The sequence below is a fragment of the Lycorma delicatula genome, chromosome 1 (genome assembly GCF_047948215.1).
Source record: "Lycorma delicatula isolate Av1 chromosome 1, ASM4794821v1, whole genome shotgun sequence".
NCBI lineage: Eukaryota > Metazoa > Arthropoda > Insecta > Hemiptera > Fulgoridae > Lycorma > Lycorma delicatula.
Genome location: NC_134455.1, coordinates 244,105,465 through 244,130,403, shown reverse-complemented (window position 1 = coordinate 244,130,403; position 24,939 = coordinate 244,105,465). Strand labels below are relative to the sequence as shown.

The 24,939-nt window shown below is 30.7% G+C and overlaps 1 protein-coding gene across 1 annotated transcript in view; it reads left to right on the top strand.

Annotated features, from left to right (window-relative positions):
- LOC142318269 (uncharacterized) overlaps window positions 1-3,399 on the top strand; it is a 28,664-nt gene extending 25,265 nt beyond the window's left edge. The window contains exon 5 of the mRNA XM_075354835.1: window positions 3,129-3,399. Coding sequence (XP_075210950.1) covers window positions 3,129-3,347 — 219 coding nt within the window. The 3' untranslated portion in view covers window positions 3,348-3,399. The remainder of the gene's footprint in view (window positions 1-3,128) is intronic.
- The last annotated feature ends 21,540 nt before the right edge of the window (window positions 3,400-24,939 follow it).

Genomic DNA, 24,939 nt, shown 5'->3' with positions numbered 1-24,939 from the left:
CATGTTATAGTGCACCTGGAAGCTGACACAACAGTGAATTCTATGTGATACATAGAGACATTAAAATAATTGAGAAGTAAACTTGTATCATGTTTACAAGTCAAATGACCTGATAACGCTCAGTCACACCCATCACGTGCTATTGCCGAGGGAGGCTCTTGTGAAGTTGAAATTTGAACTTGTTCCACAACTTCCATATTCACCAGATTTAGTGCTCTACAGTTTTCATTAATTCCTGAATTTAAAGAGGAATGAGTCTTCATCTCACCATGAGTGATGTGAAGGTCATATAGACGTCACGGATTAAGGAAAGTCCATTATTATTATTATTTATTGATGGGATGAGAGTACTAGTTTTTTGCTGGGAGAAATGCATAACAGTAAATGCTGATTATATTTAAAAATAAAGTTAAACTCTTTTAGGCAATAAAATGTAATTTTCTACCTTTCATGTCTCATTTGAATAAATCCTTTTGTTATGATCATTATTTTTCAGCTATCCCCTGATGTTGTAAGTATAACAATATATCTCTGACATAGCATATATTCATTTAATAAATAAGAAATAGTTATTTCAATATTAAAATCAAGTAATAAAAGTTACCTCTTAAGGTTGTCCAGTCAAACTCATTGTATTTAGTTTGATATTCCTTATTTATCCAGATTATCTGAAAACCAACTATACATCCTAAGAATCTGGTAAAGTGATGTTCTGTAATGGTAAACTATTGTAGTTTGATATAAAGTACTTAAACTCCAAGTGATAACTCACATAAAAATCATAAATGTTTTACCCTGAGAGCTGTGTGGTAATAGCTTAGCTGCTGGTAAAGCCTACTAGTAGCTACTGGTTGCAAGCCAAGCCAGAGAGGTTTGGATCCAAACTGCTCTATGTTTGGAACAGCTTCAAAGCATTCTCTGTTAAGAGAATTGCTCTGTCTTCATTAAGAGTAATTGCAGTGACTGTTTGTTACGAGTCGACCCATGTTATGGGTGGAAGGTTACAGGATGTCCAAGTTTCAGAGTCTCAGTTCGATCTTTTTCTGTTAAATTACACATTTAAAATCACCTCCCACCTAAATCTCTGGGAAGCAACATGAGAAGTTGTGGTAATTAGCTGGTAAAAAAGTGTCAATAAGGTAAGGAAGAAGTTATGAATAGGCTCCTGAAATGTAAAAATACTTCTTCAAGAGGACAAATAAGAAAATTTAAAAAAGTTGATGAAAATAAATAGAATGGTTGTAACTGGAGTAAGAGAACTGAGATGGGAAAAGCAGAGCATTATAATGTGTTACTTAAGAAATAAGAAAGGAATAATTGATGTAGAAATTATTCTAAAGAAAGAAATAGAAAAATTTATACAAAAGATAATTTTGATTAACAGTAGGATAATTGAAATGAATCCAAATTATACAATGGATAATTTTGATAAGATTGAAATGAATCCAAAGGATTTGCATGTAATACAAGTATACATGGCAACTATTCAATTTGAAGATGATGCGATTGAAGTGATGTATGAACAATACAAAAGTTATGGAAGAGGTAAATAAAGATTGCCAAGGGATAAGAATCGAGGCTTATTAAAGAAGAGTGCTGTTACAGAGGATGGACAGAAAAAACAAGTAGTTAAAAAAAATATATAGACCGGGAACATAAAATGCAAAGATACAGTGGGTTATAGAATTTTGTAAGGAAAATAAAATGTTCAAAACAAATAATTGGTTTAAAAAGCATAAATTAGGCAGTGCACATGGAAATAGCAGGAACTGAAAACGGTAGAGTGGTAGAATCTCAGCTTCCACCTGCAAGGTCCTGGATTTAAACCCTGGTCATGCATGACATTTTTCATATGGTTTCATTTCCATGCACAAACTTTAAGCTTCTTTCGTCAATTAATCATCAATAAAATAAAACAGAAAACAATTCTTATCACACATGTTCAGTTTACTAATAATAATCATCATTTTTTGTAATTATATCCATGGTTAAAAGGTTCATTAAAAATTATATATACCATTGAATATTATTTATAGTTTAGTTATACATGTTTTTTTTTGATTTCATGATAAAATCAAAGTTTCATAAAATTACAGAAAATTATCAGTCTACTCTTTACTTTGTAATATTTGTAACATATGCATTGAAAATAAGAGTAATCTTAATTTGGAAGATGGAAAATTTGTTTTTTATTTTAGAAATTGGTTTTTATTTTGTTGCTGCATTATTTATTGTCATAAAAAATTTACATGAATTATGTTTTTTAAATACATGACTCTAATTCCATAACTATCCAACTTTGTCAGAAAATCTGTTTACTACATCAAAGGCTTTTGATAAATCTAATAATGGTCTTGGTAAAAATCAAATTCTGGGGCATCCATCTTGTCACTAATGAATGACACCTTATTCTTGTATTCTGTGATTCTTTTAATAATATTTTTTTTGTTTTTTAATTCATTTGATAATTTTAGATATTTGGGTATTTATCTCTGTGCCTGGTAACTAGAATGTACACTTCTAGTTGGATACACAGCCATGTAGGAGTTTGTGGCAAAGAATAATCAGACTTAAAAATCAAATAAGCAGATTTAAAATCTAGAAAACAAAGAATCTCGAGTAGTAAACTCAGAGTTTCACAACCCATTTTTCAGACTTTAGCTTCTTTATGAAGTGCAGTCAATAAAAATGTAGTGCAGTGAAATGTATGAAAGGCTGGCTGTCATTTAAAGACAATAAAAGATAAATATAACCAATAAGTTAAAATAATCAAATGAAGAAAAGTATGGTTTTGTAATGGGAACTGCCATTGTAAGGTAGTTTGAAGTGAAAAGCTGTCTTTATTTTGGTTACACCAGTTTTTTAAAACATGAATTTATTTTAAATCCATGACACTATTATGCTGACTGTGTTGGCACTACATGACAGTTTGTCATAAGGTTTTTGAAAATTAGTTTTCTAGAAAAAAAATTAGATTAAATTTATGTCTTATACGGAAAAGTTGACTAGTAGAGTAATATTTTATTATTCTAACATTTAGTTGTTTAGTTTTATCTAACTTCTTTATAACAGCATTTTTTATGTAATACATTATTACATAATGATTGGCTTCTTTGGATTTATTACAGGAGTGTGTCATAGATGGGAAAGTAGAACAAATACCTATTAGTCCTTTGAAACTAATTGGAGCTGCTGCTGCATGCTTATGTCTATTTATATTTGCTGCATATTTGACAATTTTCTTCCTGTCATATGCAGTAGTAGTGGTAGTTATTACAGCTATAATAGGATTCATAATATTCGTTACTAAAGTTGGAAAGCAATGGTGGCATAGCAAAAGAAGATGAATCCATTTATGAAAATCAGTATGTTTTTTAATGATCTTTGTTTTAATTTCATTTTGAATATTTTCCTTTACTCTGTATTATAAATAAAGAAATCTAAGTGAATGTTATCCATTAATTAAAAAAATAAGAACTAAATATTGTAGTGTTTTGTAATATAATAATTTATATGTTTTTGAAAGTACAATGAAAAATGATCTATAATCATTTTAATATAAATAAAGAATTTTACATGAGAATTACATGATGTATTTATTTATCTTGACAACTAGAGGCTGATGTCCATTCACAACTATTCTCAATTTTTTAATGACAAGCAACAAAGTCCCTGACTTGTTTTTTTTTTGTAAAAAAAAAATAACAAACCTGATTGGAATTCAGAATCATCTATCTGAAAAGCTATGTTTGTACTGATGCATTACAAATGCCAACAAAATGATTGCCTGTGTTGGGGATAATAGAGTAAGTCAGGAAGAGAAAGAAAGTCATATATGTATGTATTCATTTATGTATGTATGTGTGTGTGGGTACGTAATGATTATTTTGTATAATACAAATCCGCCTGTCTGACTTGTTAACTCATTCAGCAATAAAATTCTTATCTATACAGAGGCCTTGCAGTAAAAAAACTGTTAAGTACTTTTTCTCTTCCCCACCATCTGAAGCTGATGGGAAATCTCTAAAATCAGGTATCCCCAAGTGGCGCAGATTCTATTTTTTTTAGTTTTTCTATTTTAATTAAATTTATAATTTTTTTGCTCATTTACAAGCATACCTACATTTTTACTAAATTAACCACAAATTTAATATTTATATAAAAGAACTCTAATTTTGAAAATCTATTTAGGTCGCTCATTCTTTTTTCAATCTTAAATTTAAACAATTTTTTATCGTTATTTGTACAAGTTTATTTGCAAAAAATTTTGTTTTTGAATGACATTATTTTTTGCAACTTTTTTAAGCTTTTTAACTTAAAAATAAAATTAAAAATAAACAAATAAAATAAAGTATAATTCTTGTCAAACCATCATTTCAGAGGTAATTAAATTTACTACTCTAAAGAAGTAATGTGATGCCATCATGTTAACTGAAACACAATAAAACTGATGTTCAAAGTATCAGTACTAAATAGATCCTAACAGGAAACATGCTTGTATTTGTGGGAATGTTTAGTATCTTAAAATGATTTCACAAATTTAAGATAAAAATGTAGTTAAAGTTAATCACTCGGAGCTTTTTCATTGAAATTTCATTACATAATTAAACATGTATAAAAATTCAGATGTAGGAACAAGTATGCATTGTTAAAATTAAATTTGTAAAAGAATTTTTTTGAGTAGCTATTCATGATTTAAAGCAGCAGTTCTCAAACTATGATACAGGTGCCACTGGTGATTTGAGCTTCTGTAAGTGGTTTGCAAACAGACACAGTATGAAAAAAACTATTATAATACAAAAGATACAAAAATGTTATAATACAAAATTATTAGTACAACAGACATTTATTATTATTAGTATTTATTTATTATTATTAATATAGTAGATAAGTAGTTTTCAAACTTTGTTTGATATATTATAATAAAAAAAAAATTTTATAATGCTTTTCCTTACCATTAAAAATCCTGGGCTGAAAGCAGTGCGGGGCTTTTGTCTGATGATGCTCAAGCTGTGATAGGAAAATATGGAGGAGTTGCCACCATAGTAAAATAGGTTTGAGAGAATAGTACCCTCACTCATTGCAATATCCACAGAGAAGCTTTAGCAATAAAACCAGTGTCTGAACAATTTAAATATGTTCTCTAGGAGGCCATTAAGGTGGTCAATTTTATTCATTCTCAGGCTTTAAACAATCATTTATTTTCAAAACTGTGTTCTGAAATGGTGAAATGGCAGTAACATTCAGTTACTACTACATAGGTGAAATGTATGTTACTTACACAAAGATGAAATGGTTTACTAAAGGGAAAAAGCTAAGCAGGTTATTTGAGTTACATTCAGAGGTGCAGGTGTTCCTAATGGATACCAATTTTGAACTGTGTGATTGATTTACAGATGATCGATTTATAACGCCAGCCTACTTATCATATATTCTCAATTACCTCAAAGACTTTGCATGCTAAAAAAAATTGATTTTCAGTAGATGTAATAAAGGCATTTATCAAAAAATGTCAAATGATGTATTATAGTGTTTCAAATGAAAAAGAGGAATCTTTCCCAAATTTGTAAAATTTCTTGATAGTACACAAAATTGAAATAAAAGATAATCTCATCAAAATTATAAAATGCCATTGCCTAATGCTTGCTGAAACATTTTGAATTTCTGTGGATACAAAACCCTTCATTACTGATTCATTTCTGAAACCCTAACTAATAACGAAATAGAATCTTTGATAGAACTATCATGTGACGGAGGTTTGAAAATGAAATTTACTAAATTAGAGTTATGTCGATTATGGCTAAAGGTTACAAAATGAATATCCATCACGCTCCATTAAAGCATTGTTATTTTTAATTATTTTTCAACTACATAAATTTGTAAAATTGGATTTTCTGCTTCGGTGACAGCAAAAATAAATTTTCATAACAGATCAAAATTTTATCTAAATTTGGGTTTAAAATTAAGTTCAGTTGAACTACATATCTAGTTTTCTTCTATCAAAATGATTGTTGTAGTGTGGAGCATCTGAAATACTTCCAGAAAAATTGAAGAACAATTTAAAAAATTGTTTTTTAATGTAATCATAGACAAGATTGTATCTCAGCTAGATTCTCAGTATGAAAAAATGAGAAATATTTATGCAACTTTTGAAGCCATTCTTGGAATAAACTCAGCTTTGGATGACAGTGATGAAATCAAGAGATTGATTAGAACTTATCCTGACAATCAGAGTCAATCTTGTCAAAGAAATACAAATGTATGTGTGAGTGTGTGGTGCTACTTTTCTGTATCTAAGTCAACAGAAAATAAAGTACTTCTATTTCTTCTTCTTAGTGACATTTATAAAGTGACGTTACAATCTGTGTTTCCTGAACTTTGCATTGCATTTAGAATTTTCATTACCCTACCAGTGACTGTTGTTTCAGTAGGAGAGGGTTTAGTAAATTATTGTTAAACAAGAATCATTTAATATCAACTTTGATCCAAGGAAAAGTGAATCATCTAGCACTGTAGGATCCTACGGGTTGAGAAATTTTGGGGCCTTCAAAGAAACTTTGTCTGGAGGCTCATGAAATTTATGGGCGGCCCTGATGTAAATTAATGTATTATGTAATATTTCTTTGTAAAGTAAATAAATGTTTTGTAAAAAAATTATTAAAAAATTATACTAAATAAAAAAACTGTCTGTCATACATGATTTTTTTTATAAAACTAGCTGTACCCGCCACGCTTCACTGTGGCACATTGTGGTTGCATGGATGAGAAATGAGAAACAAAACAAAGCATACGTTTCATAGATGTTTAATTTTGCAGTATTTGTGGATATACAATATTTTTTGTTTTTCCACTGTCTGCGTAGATATAAAGGCTATCTGGTTTGCCGACTCGGGAACACGCACATACAGTTGTCCATGTGAGAAGCAATCCGCATCTAAATCTAAGCCACACAATTCTAAAGATTGACCTTGAGCTTTATTGATTGTGATTGTGTGCCAATCGAATTGGGAATTGCAATCTTTTAAATTGAAATGGTGTATCGGTCGGGATCATGGGTATTCGAGGAATGAGGACATCTTCACCTTTGAAAGGCCCCGTTAAAATCGTTGCTTCCACTACGTTACTCATCAACTGCAAGTCGCGTGCCGTTGGAGAGTTTTGGCTGATTAATATTCCGCAACAGGATAATTGGCACACCTATTTTCAATTTTAATATGTGTGGTGGCATCCCTGGCAGATCAAGTGAGTTTAAAAATTCCGTTGGATAATTAACTACCTAATCTGCTTCCACAACAGTGTCTATCGACTTATATGTAATTTCCTCACTTTGAATGCTGGATTGAATAACATAATTAAGTTGAAAGACATCTTTATTCTTTGGGGCATTGATAGCCAATCGTGATTTCACTGATTAGTTCACTGAGCCAATCGTGATTTGTATGATTAATTTGAATATCAGGAAATACTTTTTCGATCAGTTCTTCTTTCGATGTTACTAAATTACAAAAATTATCAGGAAATGATATTCGTCTAGACGTCTCATCGACTGGCAGCTGTCCGTTTCCAATGTCCAGTAACTGTCGTGAGAATACCTCAGCTGATGGATCATTCTGCAACTGGACAAAAATAAAAAATTGTATTTTTATTTTTTTGTAATGTATGCTTTTTCCTGCTGTTGCTGTTTATTCGAATACTTTTATCAGTTTATGATCGATCCCTTGCTTTTTCTTCACAAGGTAGCTTTACTGATTATACAATTTTTATGCCCTTATTTTTCTCAGAAACTCTTACATGAAACAATAACATGATGTACTCGTATATAGTGCCTATATGGCATATATATGATTGTCGACAGTTGTTTTTAACCTACCACCGACTTCTAAAAAGTAACTTTAAGTACTTTAAAATGTGTTATTTCTTGATTGATTTTTATTGTAACATCTGTTATTAATATAAAATACAATAATACATTCCACTTTAATTTTATTTTATTTAAAATTAACAACTATATAATGAACAACTTGCTAAAGTTGCTGTTTGTAGTTAGCTGCTTAAATAATAAATTGAGTTTTGTCTTAAAAATATCAATATAAAGCCATTTATTTGACACAGTTCTTTTATTTATTTATTTACATCACAAAACTTTAGATATAAACTTAAAAACTCTTTGCTTATTTTTATCCGCCGTTAATGACTTACATATTTTACAATCAAATTTATTTGCTGTATCACTTTCTGACTTACCACGTGAGAAATTTTGTTACTTGGCCTATATCGTCCTCGTTGTTTTACTTCAACCATCTGCCAGGGCCTTAAATTGCTTTAACAACAACAGTATTACATGTGGACAGTGTTGAAAAGCATAATTTTACAAACCCATACTTTGATCTAATTTACTTTAAAAGTATAAAGAATGGGAACTTATTTGGTTTTGTACCATATTTCACCCTACTTTGTTCCTAAAGTTTTATTTCGATACATGACAATATGAATTGTCTTTCCAGGTCATGGGTTTTACCGGAACATTAGTATGAATAAATAATTTCTTTTCTTTCATTATTTGAATTTTTTTCTTAGCATTTAATTCTACTCAAGCTTGAAGGTTTCATTTCTTTTGTTGGAACGCCTTTTTACTTATGTAGCTTTCACCGGCTAACTGCTTTGTTTTACGTATGTTACAAACCCATTTTTCAGAGTTTTTCTGGTGTATTTTACCTTCCTGTTTAATTAGTTTTCTTTAATAGCTTTCGTTGATATTTGTGTGAATCATTTTCTGATTCTGAACTAACGCCAGAAAGTGGTTTTTTTTTTAAATATAAAAAGTCTAGAGTTTTTAATATTAATTAAAATTATTTAAAATAACATGTTACTATTCAATAGAATTAAAATTCTACTCAAGCATTTAATTCTACTCAAGCTTGAAGGTTTCATTTCTTTTGTTGGAACGCCTTTTTACTTATGTAGCTTTCACCGGCTAACTGCTTTGTTTTACGTATGTTACAAACCCATTTTTCAGAGTTTTTCTGGTGTATTTTACCTTCCTGTTTAATTAGTTTTCTTTAATAGCTTTCGTTGATATTTGTGTGAATCATTTTCTGATTCTGAACTAACGCCAGAAAGTGGTTTTTTTTTTAAATATAAAAAGTGTAGAGTTTTTAATATTAATTAAAATTATTTAAAATAACATGTTACTATTCAATAGAATTAAAAAAAAATTAAAATTAAAATTAAAAAGAATAAATTCAAATAAAAAAAAAAAAAAAATTAAAATTAATTAGAATAACAGTGCAAGAAAATCTACAATGTTTGACAAGCGAATATGCACTGAATATGAATACAGTAGAGTAATAAAAAAAAAACTTGGAAAAATTATTTTGACTATTTTATCTTGTCACAATGCGTGTTTAAATGTGTCAGTTACAAAATTATGACGTATGTGACCTATTTTTTAGAACAGTAACGCTCCTAGCCATAACAATATTAATCAGCACACAACACTTTGTGCAAATGGTGTGCAAAAATATTATTCTGTTCAAAAGTAAACAAATATATGAATATAGTGTTGTTTACCTTTATAAAAACAGTAAATTGTGTCAATTTGACAGTGGCTATCTCTGTTCACATTCAGAATGGAAGATAGTGTTGTACACCATTGGAAAGAGCAGAAAAAGTACTATAAGCTGCACTTATAAACTCATTTTTGACAAAATTGGACACTGTGTTCTTTACCACCGGGCCACAGAAATAACGACAGGTTATAATAATTATAATTTTTACGTCGATTACTGCACTAAGGTAATGTTATAAACAACATATTTAATCGAAAACTTAGATTTTTATTGTTCAAACCACTTGTTGAATATTATTTGGTAGAAGAAAAAACACGTGCTTGACATGTGGAACTACTTAGTTTATAATTTCTTCCGCTAGGTTATGTTAGTGGTACATTTTAGGTTATTGCATATTGTAACATTAAGTAGCAAATATATCACTTTAACTCCGTCAGATTGTGCTCCGTTCCATAAATTTATACAATTTTCAAACCTCAGCCATTGATTTATGAACCATATATATTGTATCTTTTCGTTCTGGTTTCTTTTTATTATTATTATTTTACAAAAGTAAATATCCATTTGGTGCAATAAATCTATTTTTTATAAAGCTGCGTGTGTACAAGTATTTTATTACTAGTGACTAAGTTGTTTTTAATCGTGAATATAATTTTCAGTATTTGTGAGTAAAAATGAAGCACTTTCCATACAACGCTACTCTTTTCATGAAGCTTATTTTATCATCTTTCCTTACAAACTCTGAATGAACCATTTTCAGCAAAATATAATTCAGGATTTTCAATTAAATTAAAAAAATTAACTATTTTTAAAAATATCGTGGGCATAAAGGTAGAACCTATGATTACTGCCATTAACATTGCTTATATATTACCTCTACTGCAGATAAGAATGATAGTTTTACTAAAATTATCTTTCATTTTTTAAATTTTGTTAACGTGTCTGCATCTGGTTAGAAATTAAACGTTTCCTCAAAACATAATTTATGTTAAGAGCTGTTGGATATTGCGTAATACGTGGTTTATTGGTTTTCTTTTATAATTGTTTCATAACTAGTATCATTATAACTTCAATTTCAGATATCGGTATCAATTTAATTCCATCATTACGTTTTATAAAAGTTTAAAATGAACTTAATATGTACTTTTAATTATTTAGCAAGTTTGAAGCGTTGGTGTCATCAACCGCAGACACGTAACATTTGTGTAATTATCCATAAAGGAAATTGACAAACAAGTAGAGTTTAAACTCTTATAATGAATTAGTATTTATTTCTCTTCAACAATGGTGTATGGTATGCAGATAGATGTCTCTATACATCTTGAGTTAATCGATGACAGTAAAGATCGTATGTAATGAGCGAGTATATCAATTTATCGATAGTAATCTTTAAGAGTTTAGGGTATCTATTGAAACTTTATTAATTCCAACAAAACTGGATTATGTATAGTAAAAAAGTGATACATTTTCCACTTCTTGTAAAGTAAATTAAAAAAAATATCCCAGCACTTTAGTATTTATTTGAATTGACAATTATCGTAAATAATCTGGAGTACCTCTTTACGAAAAAGCTACCCCAGCAGCTGCAAATAAAAAAAAAATGTTTGGATCTGAGGTACATCTTCACTAGTTCAGTTGAGTATATACTACTGTATTTCATTTATCAAAGCTGATTATTGACAAAAATCATTAAGTATCATATGAGACACATTATCACCACTGAAACAGTTTAAAATAGTGTTTTGGTGATGCTGCTATGCCGAAAACCTATTAATGCTTAATTCATTAGAAATTTTTGCATCGTTTATATATTACTCTGGAACCGTTTGCATTAGATCAGTGACATTCATGGAACGGTCAAAATTAATATCATTTGAAATAGCGGTGTATTTCAATTGTGAATAATCGAACCACCGAGTGCAATCAAAATTATAATTTGGATCATCGGGGATCAACTATTAAAAAAACTGGTTTTGTAAATGATTCATTTTTCTCTCAATGACCAAAATTTGAATCCGTAAAAATATGTAGGTAATAATTTGATTTGAATTTCTACGTTGCGTTGCATTTTTAGATAATATAGATAAATGTAATGATAAAGCGGGTTCATGCTTATTCTTCTCTCATCGTATTTAAGTACTGTTAAGTAACGATGTTTAGTACTTTTAGACGCAGCCACTTTATGCATGATTTGGATAAGTCATATTAATATTTGCAAAAAGAAATGCCAAAAAAAAATATATATAATCTACATGTTTATGCTTTGCTGAAATATATACCACAAAAATAGATATAACAAATATTTCTATTTTTCGTTTAAATCGTAGATTTTTATATAAGTTTCATAAAAAAGGACAATAATATTGCAGTTATTTTTTTATTAATAAACCAAAAAATAAAAACGTTTTTCGGAATTACTAAAATGACGGGGCATTTTGGCAGATATTCAGCTGTAATTGCAAAAAATATAAAATATCATAATCCATGTGTATTAAAATTATAATAAAAATAAAACACGTTGTTTTCGTTGTTACTCGGAGTTATCATTTTTACATTTAATCAAAGCGACAAAATAATCAAATTAAAATTAAAATAAATCAAGAAAAAGTAGTTAATAAATTCAAGCATAGTTGCTTGATATCTGCCGTCATCTTCACTGAATGGAATCGTTGTGTTCGATGGCAAATCAGAAAATGCTTTAGGAATTAAATATTCTAAGACACTGAAGCCATTACTTATTTTTGTGCCGATGAGCAGAATAATCAACATTTTCTATTTCAAAATTATTTGAAGAAAAGTTTGCAGTTAAAGATGTAATTTCCTTAACTTCTTTATCAGTGATTGTTAGAATATAAAATTCTATGTTACTCCCAACGATTTCTAAGTAAAAACGTATCTCACGTTGTGCCTAAGTCCATTGATTCCGTTAGCATAACTCACAGTAAACCTATCAACTAATAATAATAATTCATCAACATCTTTTATTAATTATACCATCAGTTTGCTAACTTAAACCTGTTGCTTATTAATCCGCTTATTTTTAAAGTAATAAATATAGTATAATCTGACTCGTTATCTTCAGATTCCTAAAGTATCTTCAGAACAGATGCTTAACTGCAACGAGTATAATAAATGACAAGTAGGTAGACCCACTAAATACATGGTCAATTATAGCATTTTTTAAAATAAAAAAAAAGAAAACGAAAGTAATGAAATGTAGCAGAAATAATGTAGATGGACCACTGAATATAAAAATAGAAAGAGAAAAGATTACCTTCGTAAATCTTTTAGCACAGGCAAAACGAGCTTTCAGTCAGAAATATAATTTTCTTACATCAAAAATTAATTTAAACGTCAGGAAAACATTTTTGAAAGTATATGTATGGATCGTAGCTTTATATAAAAGTGAAACTTGGACGATTGGAGTAACTGAGAAGAAAAAAATTACAAACTTTTGAAATGTGGTGCTGTAGGAAAATGTTAAAAATCAGATGGGTGGGTAAAGTGACAAATGAAGAGGTGTTGCGGCAAATTGATGAAGAAAGAACCATTTGGAAAAGTATAGTTAAAAGAAGAGACCAACTTATAGGCCACATATTATGACATCCTGTAATAGTCGCTTTGATATTGGAGGGACAGGTAGAAGGGAAAAATTGTGCAGGCAGGCAACGTTTGGAATATGTAAAACAAATTGTTCGGGATGTAGGATGTAGGGGGTATACCGAAATGAAACAACTGACAGTAGATAAGGGTATACCGAAATGAAACAACTGACAGTAGATAAGGAATCTTGAAGAGTTGCGTCAAATCAGTCAAATGAATGAAAACAAAAAAAAAAAACATTTAATAAAAGTCGTTAATGTAAAACACATTTAAAAAATTGATTTCGATGCTCAACTTACTCAACACCATTCTAAATAAAGAAAAATCCCTAATCTAAAGAAGCAAAATTCTACCTAAAAGTTCATCCCTAGTTATTTGATTGAGATTACAGTTAAGTAAATTTTATTAAGCACGGGTCTTAGATCTGTCAAACATTTCACATAACCCGTTTAATCATAAACAATAATAATGTGAAGGTACAGCATCCCTTCAGATTGAATCCATTAAAAGAAATGGTATTAAGTAAAATACAATACGAGTACATTTTTCGGGAAAATAGTTCTCGAATGTGAAAATGTAAACATAAATCTAATCATAAAGTAAAGAAAATTACTCATAGCCGTAATTTTGTGCACAGGTTTGTACAATACCAGTTGCATGAAATTTATATTATATACAGATCAAAATACACGCACACACAAAACGCACGTTTACATACCTAAGTAATATCTTCATTCTTACAACAGAGAAGTGTCCTTAATTTTCTCAGTAAGGTAGTGAGGAGGTGAGGTAGTGATTATATCTTAATTTTACTATAACTAATAGACTGTGATTTCCTACCTCTGGCAGAAGTTCCCATTGATGATGATAAAAAATGGATGGTTGAAGAGGAAGTCTACCTTGGGTATTCTATGGTAAATTTAATGCGATCTCATGGGTATTGGGGCAGACTAGCTTTCTTTCTATAGTTGATGGATCCCGAGTAGTTTTCTGTGTGTTTGTTACTGTGTTACTTTGTTACTGTGTGTGCTTCACAGCACACTCGGTTACAAGAACTACAAAGATTAAAAATGTCTATAACAGACATTTATCAGGAATAACTCTATCAAAAATAAAAAATTAAAAAATTGGGCTGAAAGAATTACCTAGGAAATCAACTTGTGGAATGTATATTGCAACGATGCGTCTTACATTTAAAGAAGTAGTAACAATTGCGTCAAAATATTTACCTATGTATGTCTGTTTTCAAGAGCTGTACTTTCGTCTGATAATGAGTTCAAATTGAAGGATTCAACACGGACAGAAAGGATGAACCAAGGAGCCAAAGAATTCATAATAGTGCTACGTAGTTTTAATTCGTCACTTGTAAGGGGAAGCCATAAGGATACTAACCTACAAGCAAAAGCATTTAGTTACTTTCTTCTTTAGAAGAGATTATCTTATTTCTCTTCATAACATATACTGACCACGAATTGTGTAGAAAAAATGTAAAACACGTTATTTATCAACTACACAGCTATTAATTTTGGAGATTTAAATGCTTATACTTTTCTCTGGGATCAAACCTATCGAACAGAATGGAAGTTTGAAGAACTTTTGGTACGTACCGACCTATTTATTATCTATTTTACGGCCATGGTACACATTTTAACTGTTAGAATTACGAAGTAAGTCACAGGTTTAATACTTTGTGGTCTATCATTACTACCACGAATAAATTGGGATGTTCTTTCAGATCTAATTGGGGTTGATTACTTCTAATTTTCTTAACCTCAGGTATTCGACGATATTTTTTTGAATGCCATAATTCTTTAAAACTTCCGTTTCAGTCAGCCAATGGTGGCTGAAACATGCAAATTAGACGCATTAAACTGAACATATAACATTTGCAAGTTTGACACGGGTCTAGAAAACATAAATTCTGTAATATTGAATGAAAAGATCACACAAGAGTCTTCTGGAACCAAGCGCAGGCACTCAGAGTCGTGTTGAACTGTTGAGGAAGTTGGATGCTGTTGCTGAGGAAAAGAGTATATTACAGACTACTCAGACTGATGACTACATAAAATTAATTTGATAGAGCTGAATAAAAGAAAACCTTGACAAGAACTAAAATCTAATCTGTCAAGAGACTTCCTAAATAAAGAAGTGTAATAAAAAATATTTTTCAGATATAAAATGTTTATGTTCGGAAGGAAGTAAAATCGATTACTGGAAAATTAGAATATATTCATATCAAGGGCAAACGGTCTAGTGTAAAATATATCATCTCGCCTGAAGAAACATATTTACTGATCATTTTCAGGGAGTAAGTAACTGCGGAAGTTACAAAAAGGTTAAAATTTATCATACTTGTGTTTCAAAACGTTTTGTGACTACACTGACCATTTCAGCACTGAAAAAAAAAATTAAATCATTTGCATGTAAAAATTGTTATTACACTGCTACTCAACAAAATACCAGTATCTGTATTGTAAGAATTATAGAGCGATCAACTTTCTTTGCACATAGGAAAGGCATTTGTCAAGCTAATATAAAAAAGAGTGAGAGTGAGAAGTTTCGGCAAAGAAAGAAACTTACTATGTGGGCTTTTAAGTCAGGGTACCACATAATAGTTGTAGTATTATGTATAATATTAATAAATTATTTTATTACAAGATCTATTGTTAATACTTCTTTTATATTTATTTGTTTAAGTAATAATCTCGATTATTACTTAGCGTGTATTCGATATTCAAATTAGGCTTTAGATTTTTATTTTTTGTAAATGGATTTTGAGCTTCTTCTCTTTTTGAAATTTTTAATATCTATTTTCACACTCATTCTTTGCACTATTTTATATGCTTTTCATAAAAGTTTCTTTATTTTATGGGAGTAAAAATAAAATAAAATATATATTTAGAAATTATGAAAATAAGATTTCATATGATAGAATTTTTTTTTCAGTTTCTCCGTCTTATTTAAATTTGTTCATTTTTATTACGAGATTGGAAAACAAAGCAAAAATTCCAGCTAGTCAAGATGAATCTGTGTCTTATTTCGTTTGGTCACTTATTACTGTATCATTTTGGTGTCATTATTAGCCATTAATTATTGTTATTATTATTAATATGATCTTTTTTTTATAATAATTCTTTAATTACAAAAAAAATCTTTGTTAGTCTATTGCTATTATCAAGGAAGAGTTGTTTTAATACGTAATAAAATCTAAGATAATTAATTTAAACTGAGAACTAAAGGTCTTAAGTAAGTAGATAAAAGTTACCCCTAACTAAAATGAAGTTATTTATAAGTTAACTAAAAAGAAGTTAGGAGCTCCTGGTAACCAGTTCTGCAACGTTGTATGTTAAATAGGAGAAATGTTATAATTAATTGTAGAGAGTTAGCCTGTAACATAATTGCAAAGGCAATGTTTTTCTCCTCTTTTAGTGAAGCAAACATCGTTTATGTTTTAACAACAAACGCTGTACTCGCAAAAATGTCATCCGATTATTCTTTGCATATGTATCATTTATACACGAACAAAAGCATATAAAAGAAATAAATAAAGAAAATGTAACACTTAAGTGTTATGAGAGATTGAAAATGCTGAAATGGATTTTCATGAATCAGCTAAACAAAAATTATATTGAAAAGTTCGAAATAGTAATTTGAAGAGAATAAATATTAATTAATGATATTTGTAATCATTGTTATACGATCAGTTGATAAAACCACATTTTTTGTTTATCTTTTTTTTTAATTTGTTAAAATGGAATTAAACTTTTATATACTTAAAAATAAGGAAATGGGTTCTATAATCCTACAGAGTGCTGCTTCCTTTTGTTGCATATATAATTCACTCGGATAATCTTTTTTTGAAAGTTTTCTGTAAAAGTCTAATAAATCTTTTGTTAGAAGCTAGTCTATGTGATATATATTTTTTTGTAGGGGGGGGGGGGTATAAGTTATATTTCACCTTAAATTGTTATTCTGCAGTTCGTAATTTTATCTAAATTATTTTTACACGACTGAATTGAGTGATTTTTTCTTTTAATTGAATCGGTTTTAGGCAAAAAAAAAAGTGATGAATCCTTTTAGCGAGTAAGAGTATTGTTACTCACTCATTCACATTCGTACTTACTCTTGGCTTATCATTTAAGTAAAGAATTTAAGTTCAATGTTTTCATCGACAATGTCAAAAATCTCCTAACTGGTAAAAGCCTAAAGATGTGCTCAATTAAAAACAAAAAAAAATCACTGAATTAAATTTGAAAAAGCTTTCTTGATTAAAAATTACTTCAGTTTCAACATCTCCCTTTCAAAACATACTTCTGATTCTTATTAGTCCACAATTCACACAATTCTCCATAACAAGAAATCAATTCTAAAATGAGGTAATTAGCACATTCATCTTCTGTTACATTATAATTTATTTCAGCAATCTTGCGCTGCAACCAGCGTACATCAATTTATCTTTTCTTGTCAACATGTAATGCGACTTTACATTACTATGTCGAAATTTCGATCGGATTAGTACCACTAGCTGTATTTTCTTTAATAAAAAGGGAAATAAATAAGTTTGATGTAAAGCTATCACGCGTCTTCAATGCCCCTTCACATAATTTCAAGTATCACATCCACACCGCGCGTTAATTGAACTTGAATTGTGTTCAAAAGGGATTTGCTGTATCGGTAGTAACCCAATTTCTTTTCTTGTTTAGTTCATTCTGGGCGAAAAACGTTCGGCGTTATCATTGTCCAAACACGATGTATGTGTTTTAAAAAACCAAATGTTAAAAATTCACAATTAAAAATTAATTAAAAACAAAAAAATCTTTAAAAACAAATATAATACATCTTAAAATGAAACACCTGTAGCATGTCAATGTTTACGATCTCCGTACTCGCCGAGAGCATATTGAAATCCTAATAAAGGAGGAAAACCCTTTAGTACTGGGTCTGCAGGAGACTCACCTCCGTCCCCAGGATAATGTGCCTTTTCGCGAATAGGTTTGCGAAAGATACGACTATCACATGAGGGCAGAGGACGAGAAGGACTGACTGTTTTCCTGAGGGAAATCGTTATAGCCACCCGTGTTTCGTTACTGACAACCATCCCTGCAGCCTCTGTGAAAATATTGGCGCCATTCCAAATGAATATCTGCAACTTACGTCTTCCTCCAAATTCTAATATTAGTGAGGATGATCTATCCAGTCTCTTTTCCAAAATTCTTACATCCTGCCTAATAACTAGCGATTTTAACGCTCATCACCATTCTTGGGGCTCATCGTCATGTTCTCCCTGAGGCAATATAGTTGATCGACTGAGGCAGAACTTAGAACTCTTTTTGCTGAACGGTGGATCGTACACGTTAATGTCATCTTCATAAGGTACATTTCGTGCACTGATCTATCCTTATGTTCAGCAATGTTGCACCCACGTCCTACACGGTGCGTTTCCAAAAACGTCTTTGGAAGCGATCATAGACCGGTTGTAATCTAAATCGCTAATTGTGATTTGCCTTGGAGTCAGCCACACAGATGGGTAGTTCAGAAAGCGGACTGAATCGGGTACAAGTACTCCTTTAGCTAGTATGACAAGGGTGGAAGCGTGATTCACCAACTTGCCAAGATTGCACACCAGATTCTCGATAGTGCGTGTTACGTTACACTTTTGCCGTCGGAAGCTGCTACTTAGCGAGGACTAGAGCTCTCCGGCAAGTTATGGTCATACGATGTCATACGTCATAATACCGCAAGGAGTGGTCATTATGATATAGCCACCTGTGTTCATTCTGCGCCAGAATCTGACCCAGAGTGGTCGTGTTGTACATTCAGTCCGGATGGACACGCATACTAATGTTGGATGAACGCTTATTTTATTAGTATACTTATAAGTTATTAAATTTAATTATATGTTACGTTATATGTTCAATTGTATGTTATCGAAATATCAAGACGACAAGATATTAAATAACAGTTCTATAAGCAACAAGGCGTTGTTTAAATTCATCACCTATGCATCTACAGTTCATAAACGCTCTAAAACCTACTACAAAGGTTTTATGGTCCTCCACATCGCAAAGGATCTAACAGTGCGAATGATTTCTCCCTTTAATATCTGGAAAGTCAAGGCGGCCTGGTGTTCCTTGCAGAAGAAGTTGAAATTGCAGATAGAAAATATCCCTTTGGTGATTGGAGACCCGCAAAATGAATTAAACATATTATTTTGTTATAGTGAAATGAGGTTTGCCCTGAGTAATTCTCGTGAAACTTTCCCTGGAAATGATAATATCAGGCTCAGTATGTTATCACACTTCCCAGATACTGCACCACGACCTCTTTTGTGTACCTTTAACAAAGTTTTCTCTGACCAGGTGTTTCTAGAGTCTTGGTCAGAGGCACTGATTATCCCCATACTGAAACCTGGTAAAGATAAATCAAGCCCAACAAGTTATCGTCCTATCTCCTTGACCAGTACCCTATGCAAGGTGATGGAACGAATGGTAAACCGTCGTCTGATCTGGTACCTAGAGAGAAACCCCTGATTGCTCCAGAACAATGCGGTTTCCGCCAGGGCAGATCTTCTACTCATCACGTAGTTGCCCTGGAAGCTGCTTTTTAAAACGCCTTCCTACTTTTCCAATCTTTGATTGCTGTATTTTTCGATTTACAAAAGACATATGACACGGCACGGAGGAAAAGAATCCTAAATACACCTCATGGATGGGGTGTACAAGATAATCTCCTGGCATTTATTAGGAGTTTTCTCAGCTTTTTCTTGGTCCTTCCGAGTTCGAATTAGAACGACGGTATCTGAAAGTTTCACACTGGAAAACGGAGTACCTCAGGGAAGTATTCTAAGTATTACTTTGTTTGGCGTAGCCATAAATAATATAACAAACTGCGAGCGAAAACCGGTTATGCGTTCTTTATTTGTAGATGATTTTTCAATTTACGTACCATGTAAAAAGTTAGCTACTTTTACATGAGAGTTGAAAGGCTGCTTCAAAACACAATATAACCCTCTTAGAATCGTGGTGTAAATCTACTGGATTTACGTTTTCTCCTGAAAAAACGAAGTGCATTTCCTTTACCCGGTTGAGGGGACATGTTGACCCTCAACTGTATTTACATGGTGAACCAGTTGAGGAAAGCGTGCGGGTTAAATTTCTAGGTATGTGGTTAGACCAACGACTAACGTGGGTAACATATTTTAAGGAGATGAATGTAAAAGTCTAAAAATGTTAGACAAGCTTTGCGTGTTAGTTTTATTTTTCCAGTAGGTGATATACTTTCTTACCTATCATCTTTTATTCTTTCTCTGCATTCATCATTATTATTTAATTTATAATTTATACTTTTTTTTTACCCAGGTTTCACCACTATCTACTTTTTTTATTTTCCTAAATTCTCTTATAACTGAATTCTGTTTCATTTTAGAGTTACCAATTCATTTCTTAGAATATCTGCTTTTGAAATGGGTTATTCCTAGAATTTTTCTAACTTTATGTATAATATTCTTCTAACCTGAATTTACCCTACTTTTCTCCCTTCTTTACTTCACCTTTTTTAATTATTACCTTCAAATGTGATTAATCTCCATATCTGCTACTGGAACATATACAGTTCATTATGTAATTTCAGAGCTACATATGTATTCAATACAGTTTGGAAGAAAGAAAACCTGAAAATAAAAAAAAACTGAATACTTCAGTTTTGTATTTCCTATTCAAACTGAATCTTACATTTCTCATCTTCGATTTATTAGATCTCATCATAATAAAATACAACGGTATTACCATCCTTCTTTTACTTTTATAAGTACGATGGGAAACTAAAAAAGAACGAGGTCTAATCTCCAGGAAAGAAAATTATTCATTCCGACACCATCTGTTGATGCAAATCCCAATACATTTGGCAAATAGTAACACTTTTATTTATGAGATTATTATATTCTCATTTATTGATGAATAGGCTGGTCATGCGCATCAAAATTATATTTTAAAAATGAGTTAAGCTTTAACACAAGAATAAGGTAGTTAGATGGTAAGGTGATTGATTCTGACGTGAAAAAATGGATGTTTCACTTATTTTTTTTTAAAAACTAATAACCGAAATTATTAAACAAAGTGTATTTTCCAATTTTATTGGCTGGCTATACGTACAAACAGAGAAGTTAATAAAAAGTTTCGTTTGGGAGCACCTGGTCATAGGCTAATAATAAATATATATATATATATCGTACTAAGTAGAATAACATTCTACTAATTTGTAAAATATTTTATATTATTAAAAGTATCCAATCATATTTCTAAAAGAAACAACTATTTTCCTAAACAAGTTCTCGTAATTAAATAAATCGCCTTATTAACTATCACTTGAAAAAAAGAATAGAAGGAAATTTAGTTTTAAAAATTTTAATTGCGGCTTTTTATTATTATTAAATAGTCTATTCTGCTTTATTTAATTCATCTTTTTTAAAGTTTAATTCAATTCAAAGCTTGAATACAGAGCTATCTATTTCAGGGCTTGGGGTAAAGTCCCTCTGCTTCACTTAGTTTTATCCCATCATCTTGGTAAGGTATTTATCTCATTATTTCATGTTAATCTCTTGATAAAGTAAGAGACTACTGTTATAATTTATATACTTATTTGTAACTAGTTTATAAATAAATGGAATAGCATTTTTTCACTTACTAAAAGGGTGTTATAAAGTAGATTGAAAAAATTATGTTTAGACTGTGGATAAACGTAACGAAAAAATTTAATTTGGATATATTTTTAATATATATATATCTGCTATCACGAAAAAAAATCAACATAGCATTTTCATCTCATTGGATTCTTTATTTAAGAAAATGAACGATTTTATATTGAGGAGGAAATAGAATTTATTAAATTCATTAAACCGTGGATATCTAAACTTTTCTTTTAATAGAACAGGATCATTTTTTTTTGTACAATAAACAGTCACTTGTACTTAAGGCTAGAATAGAATATTTTTAACTCTTTCAACAAACTTAATACCCGTGTAAAAAATACAAACTTTTTGAAATGTTAAAAAACACTGTATGAATTAGAATACAAGAATGTTTTCTGATGTTAATGTTATTTTATTTTTATCGATACCTGTGTTGAGCTCAGTTGCTTGCCAGTTATTATTATTATAATATTGCAATCTTTCAAGAATAAAACTATATTAAGCTTTTATTTTATTACCGGATAGAAATAAAAGCAGTACTAAGAAAAATAATGTATATGCGCATTAGTGTCACTACCTTAAGTAATCTTTTATGCACTTTTTCAGCTAGGGATTTTATCTTGGATGTATATTATATAATTATCGTTATATTAAATGTTTTGTGCATTTGCGAGGTGCGTGCGATTTTTGTACTTGTAATTATGTTCGACTAGTTAATCAGTGATCAAAAATTTTAATTCTACATTTGATTTCAATTGTACTTAAAAAATCTTCTCCCAGCCTGAGATATATTATTCATCCTAGAATGTGATGATGCCCGTCCGTAGAAAACTATGAAATAATTTCAAGAAGGTTAAATGTAGCCGGTACAGAAAGGTCGATGCTCTCTTCAGGTTCTAGTCTTTTAGAGACACATCTGCCGTTACATAGAAAATCGTCTTTAAAGAGCAACAGTAATCAACAGAATATTATTCAGCTTTATGATGTCTTGATATGACCGCGAATCGATGAATTGAAGGTTGTGAGTAATGGATAATGCTTCAATTCTATGCCTAGCTGATTTTTGATTTATTGAACTCTGGAATATTTTAAAGGATGTTCAAACCGGTCATTTGATGCTATGGATCTGTGTTTTAATCTCTAAAGACAATTTACGGCGATCTCGTTCAATAGCTTTAAGGCATTTTTATTTTCTTAAAATATGTAGTTAGTATAGTATAAATTAAGAGTAGCAGGCTAGGTAATTTATTGTCTTAATATTAACTAAAAAAGTATTTTTAATTCTTGAAAACGCTTTTGTACCAAGATCTTTCGTAAAGTTCTCTGCTTGACACAGAAGGCAAGTATGACCAAATAACTATATATCAAATACGATTTTTTAAATGATGTACCTCAAAGTTTCCAACTCTTGCGTTAATTTGTTTCTGGAGACCTAGTAAAGCAAACAAAATTTGAAGTTTTCGAAAATTTTATAAAATTGAAGTTTGAGCTTTTATAAAGTACCTTGTTTTAAAAGGTTTAACATCGACGGACATATAAAAAGAGTTTGAGTCCACTTTAAAGGACATTTTCTTTGTTTTCGACAGTAAAAAGGTAGCTGTTGAAGTTAAATATATATATATACATTCAAGATGATGAACTTCGGAAAGCCCAAAAGCCACCAAGACCAAAGAATTCGTCGCAAAAATCCACAATGCCTTATTAAATCATCCTCGACTCGACTGAAGGTACGCAACCTTGCTGACATTGTAAATATTTATATAGACTGTTTCTACCATATTTTACACGATGTTTTGGGTATGAAAAGTCTTTCTGCTTTATGGGTGCCGGGTTTGACAGTCGCCTAAAAACGCATTTCACTAAAACTTATCGAGGATATTTAGACTTATATAAATGTGATTCTTGACGGTTTTTAAAACATGGATTCACCATTACTTGCCAGAGAGTAAAAAGTAGATGGGAGTAGGTGAAAGTTCTCCAAAGAAAGCGAAGATAATTCTATCTGCAGGAAAAGTCATGGCTATTGTTTTTTGGGACTCTCGTGTTGTAGTGTAGTGGTTATAGGCTACCTGGAAAAAGACAGAACCATCATCGGGAAAGACTACGCTTCACTACTGGACTTGAAGAGTGCTATTCAGGCAAATGTCTATTGAAAGTTGTGAGTAATGAATGGTGCCTCAATCCTTTGCCTAACTGGTTTTCAATTTATTGAACACTGGAATATTTTAAAGGCCGTTAAACCGTCTGTTTGTTGTTGTGGATTCTATGTTATAATTCCTTAAGGCAATCTTCGACAATTTCGTTCAGTAGCTTTAAGGAATCTTTTCTTAAACAATGCAGTTGTTCTTTCACCGCAATAATGCATCTCCGTAAGTATCCGGTTGTTGCTGCAAGTTGACTGCTATTTTGAAGTGAATCCATAAGCTCCGAATTAGTCGGATTTGGCTCCCAGATATTACACCAAGACCTGAGGAAGTGATTCAATGAACCAAGATTTCAAGTGATGAGGTCAAAGTTGAGATGAAGACGACTTATTTTACAGAGTTGAACAAATTTTATCGTACTGAAGGTACTAAAAACTTGGAAAGCTGTTAGTCAAAATGTATTGAGTTGCAAGGTGATTACGTTAAAATAAAAATTCTTATTTATTAAAATTCTTATCATGTATTTTCTTTGTCAGACCGAGAACTTTCTGAATTGGGACCCCTCCTGGTTTTACGTGTTGAATACACGAGATTTTAAAAATTCTACCTCAGTCATGGTTAAGAATAGTTACAAAAGTGACTACCCAATATCTTTTTATTTGGCCCAATAAGTAGATCATATTCATTATAATAAAGCATACGAAGTTTCTTAATACTATACTTAACTTACCACCCTGGTGAGACGATATTGAATACCATATGGGTGATTTAGAAGTTGAATATAAATCTATCACAAAACCGCGACACCTATCTAAACTAATTATTATTAAATACAGAAAAAACCTTTCCACGGGTAAATAAATTGAACAGTTATTTTTTAGTTAAAAACTGCTTTAGTTTTTTATTTTTAGTTTCACAGGCAATACTGCCATATTAA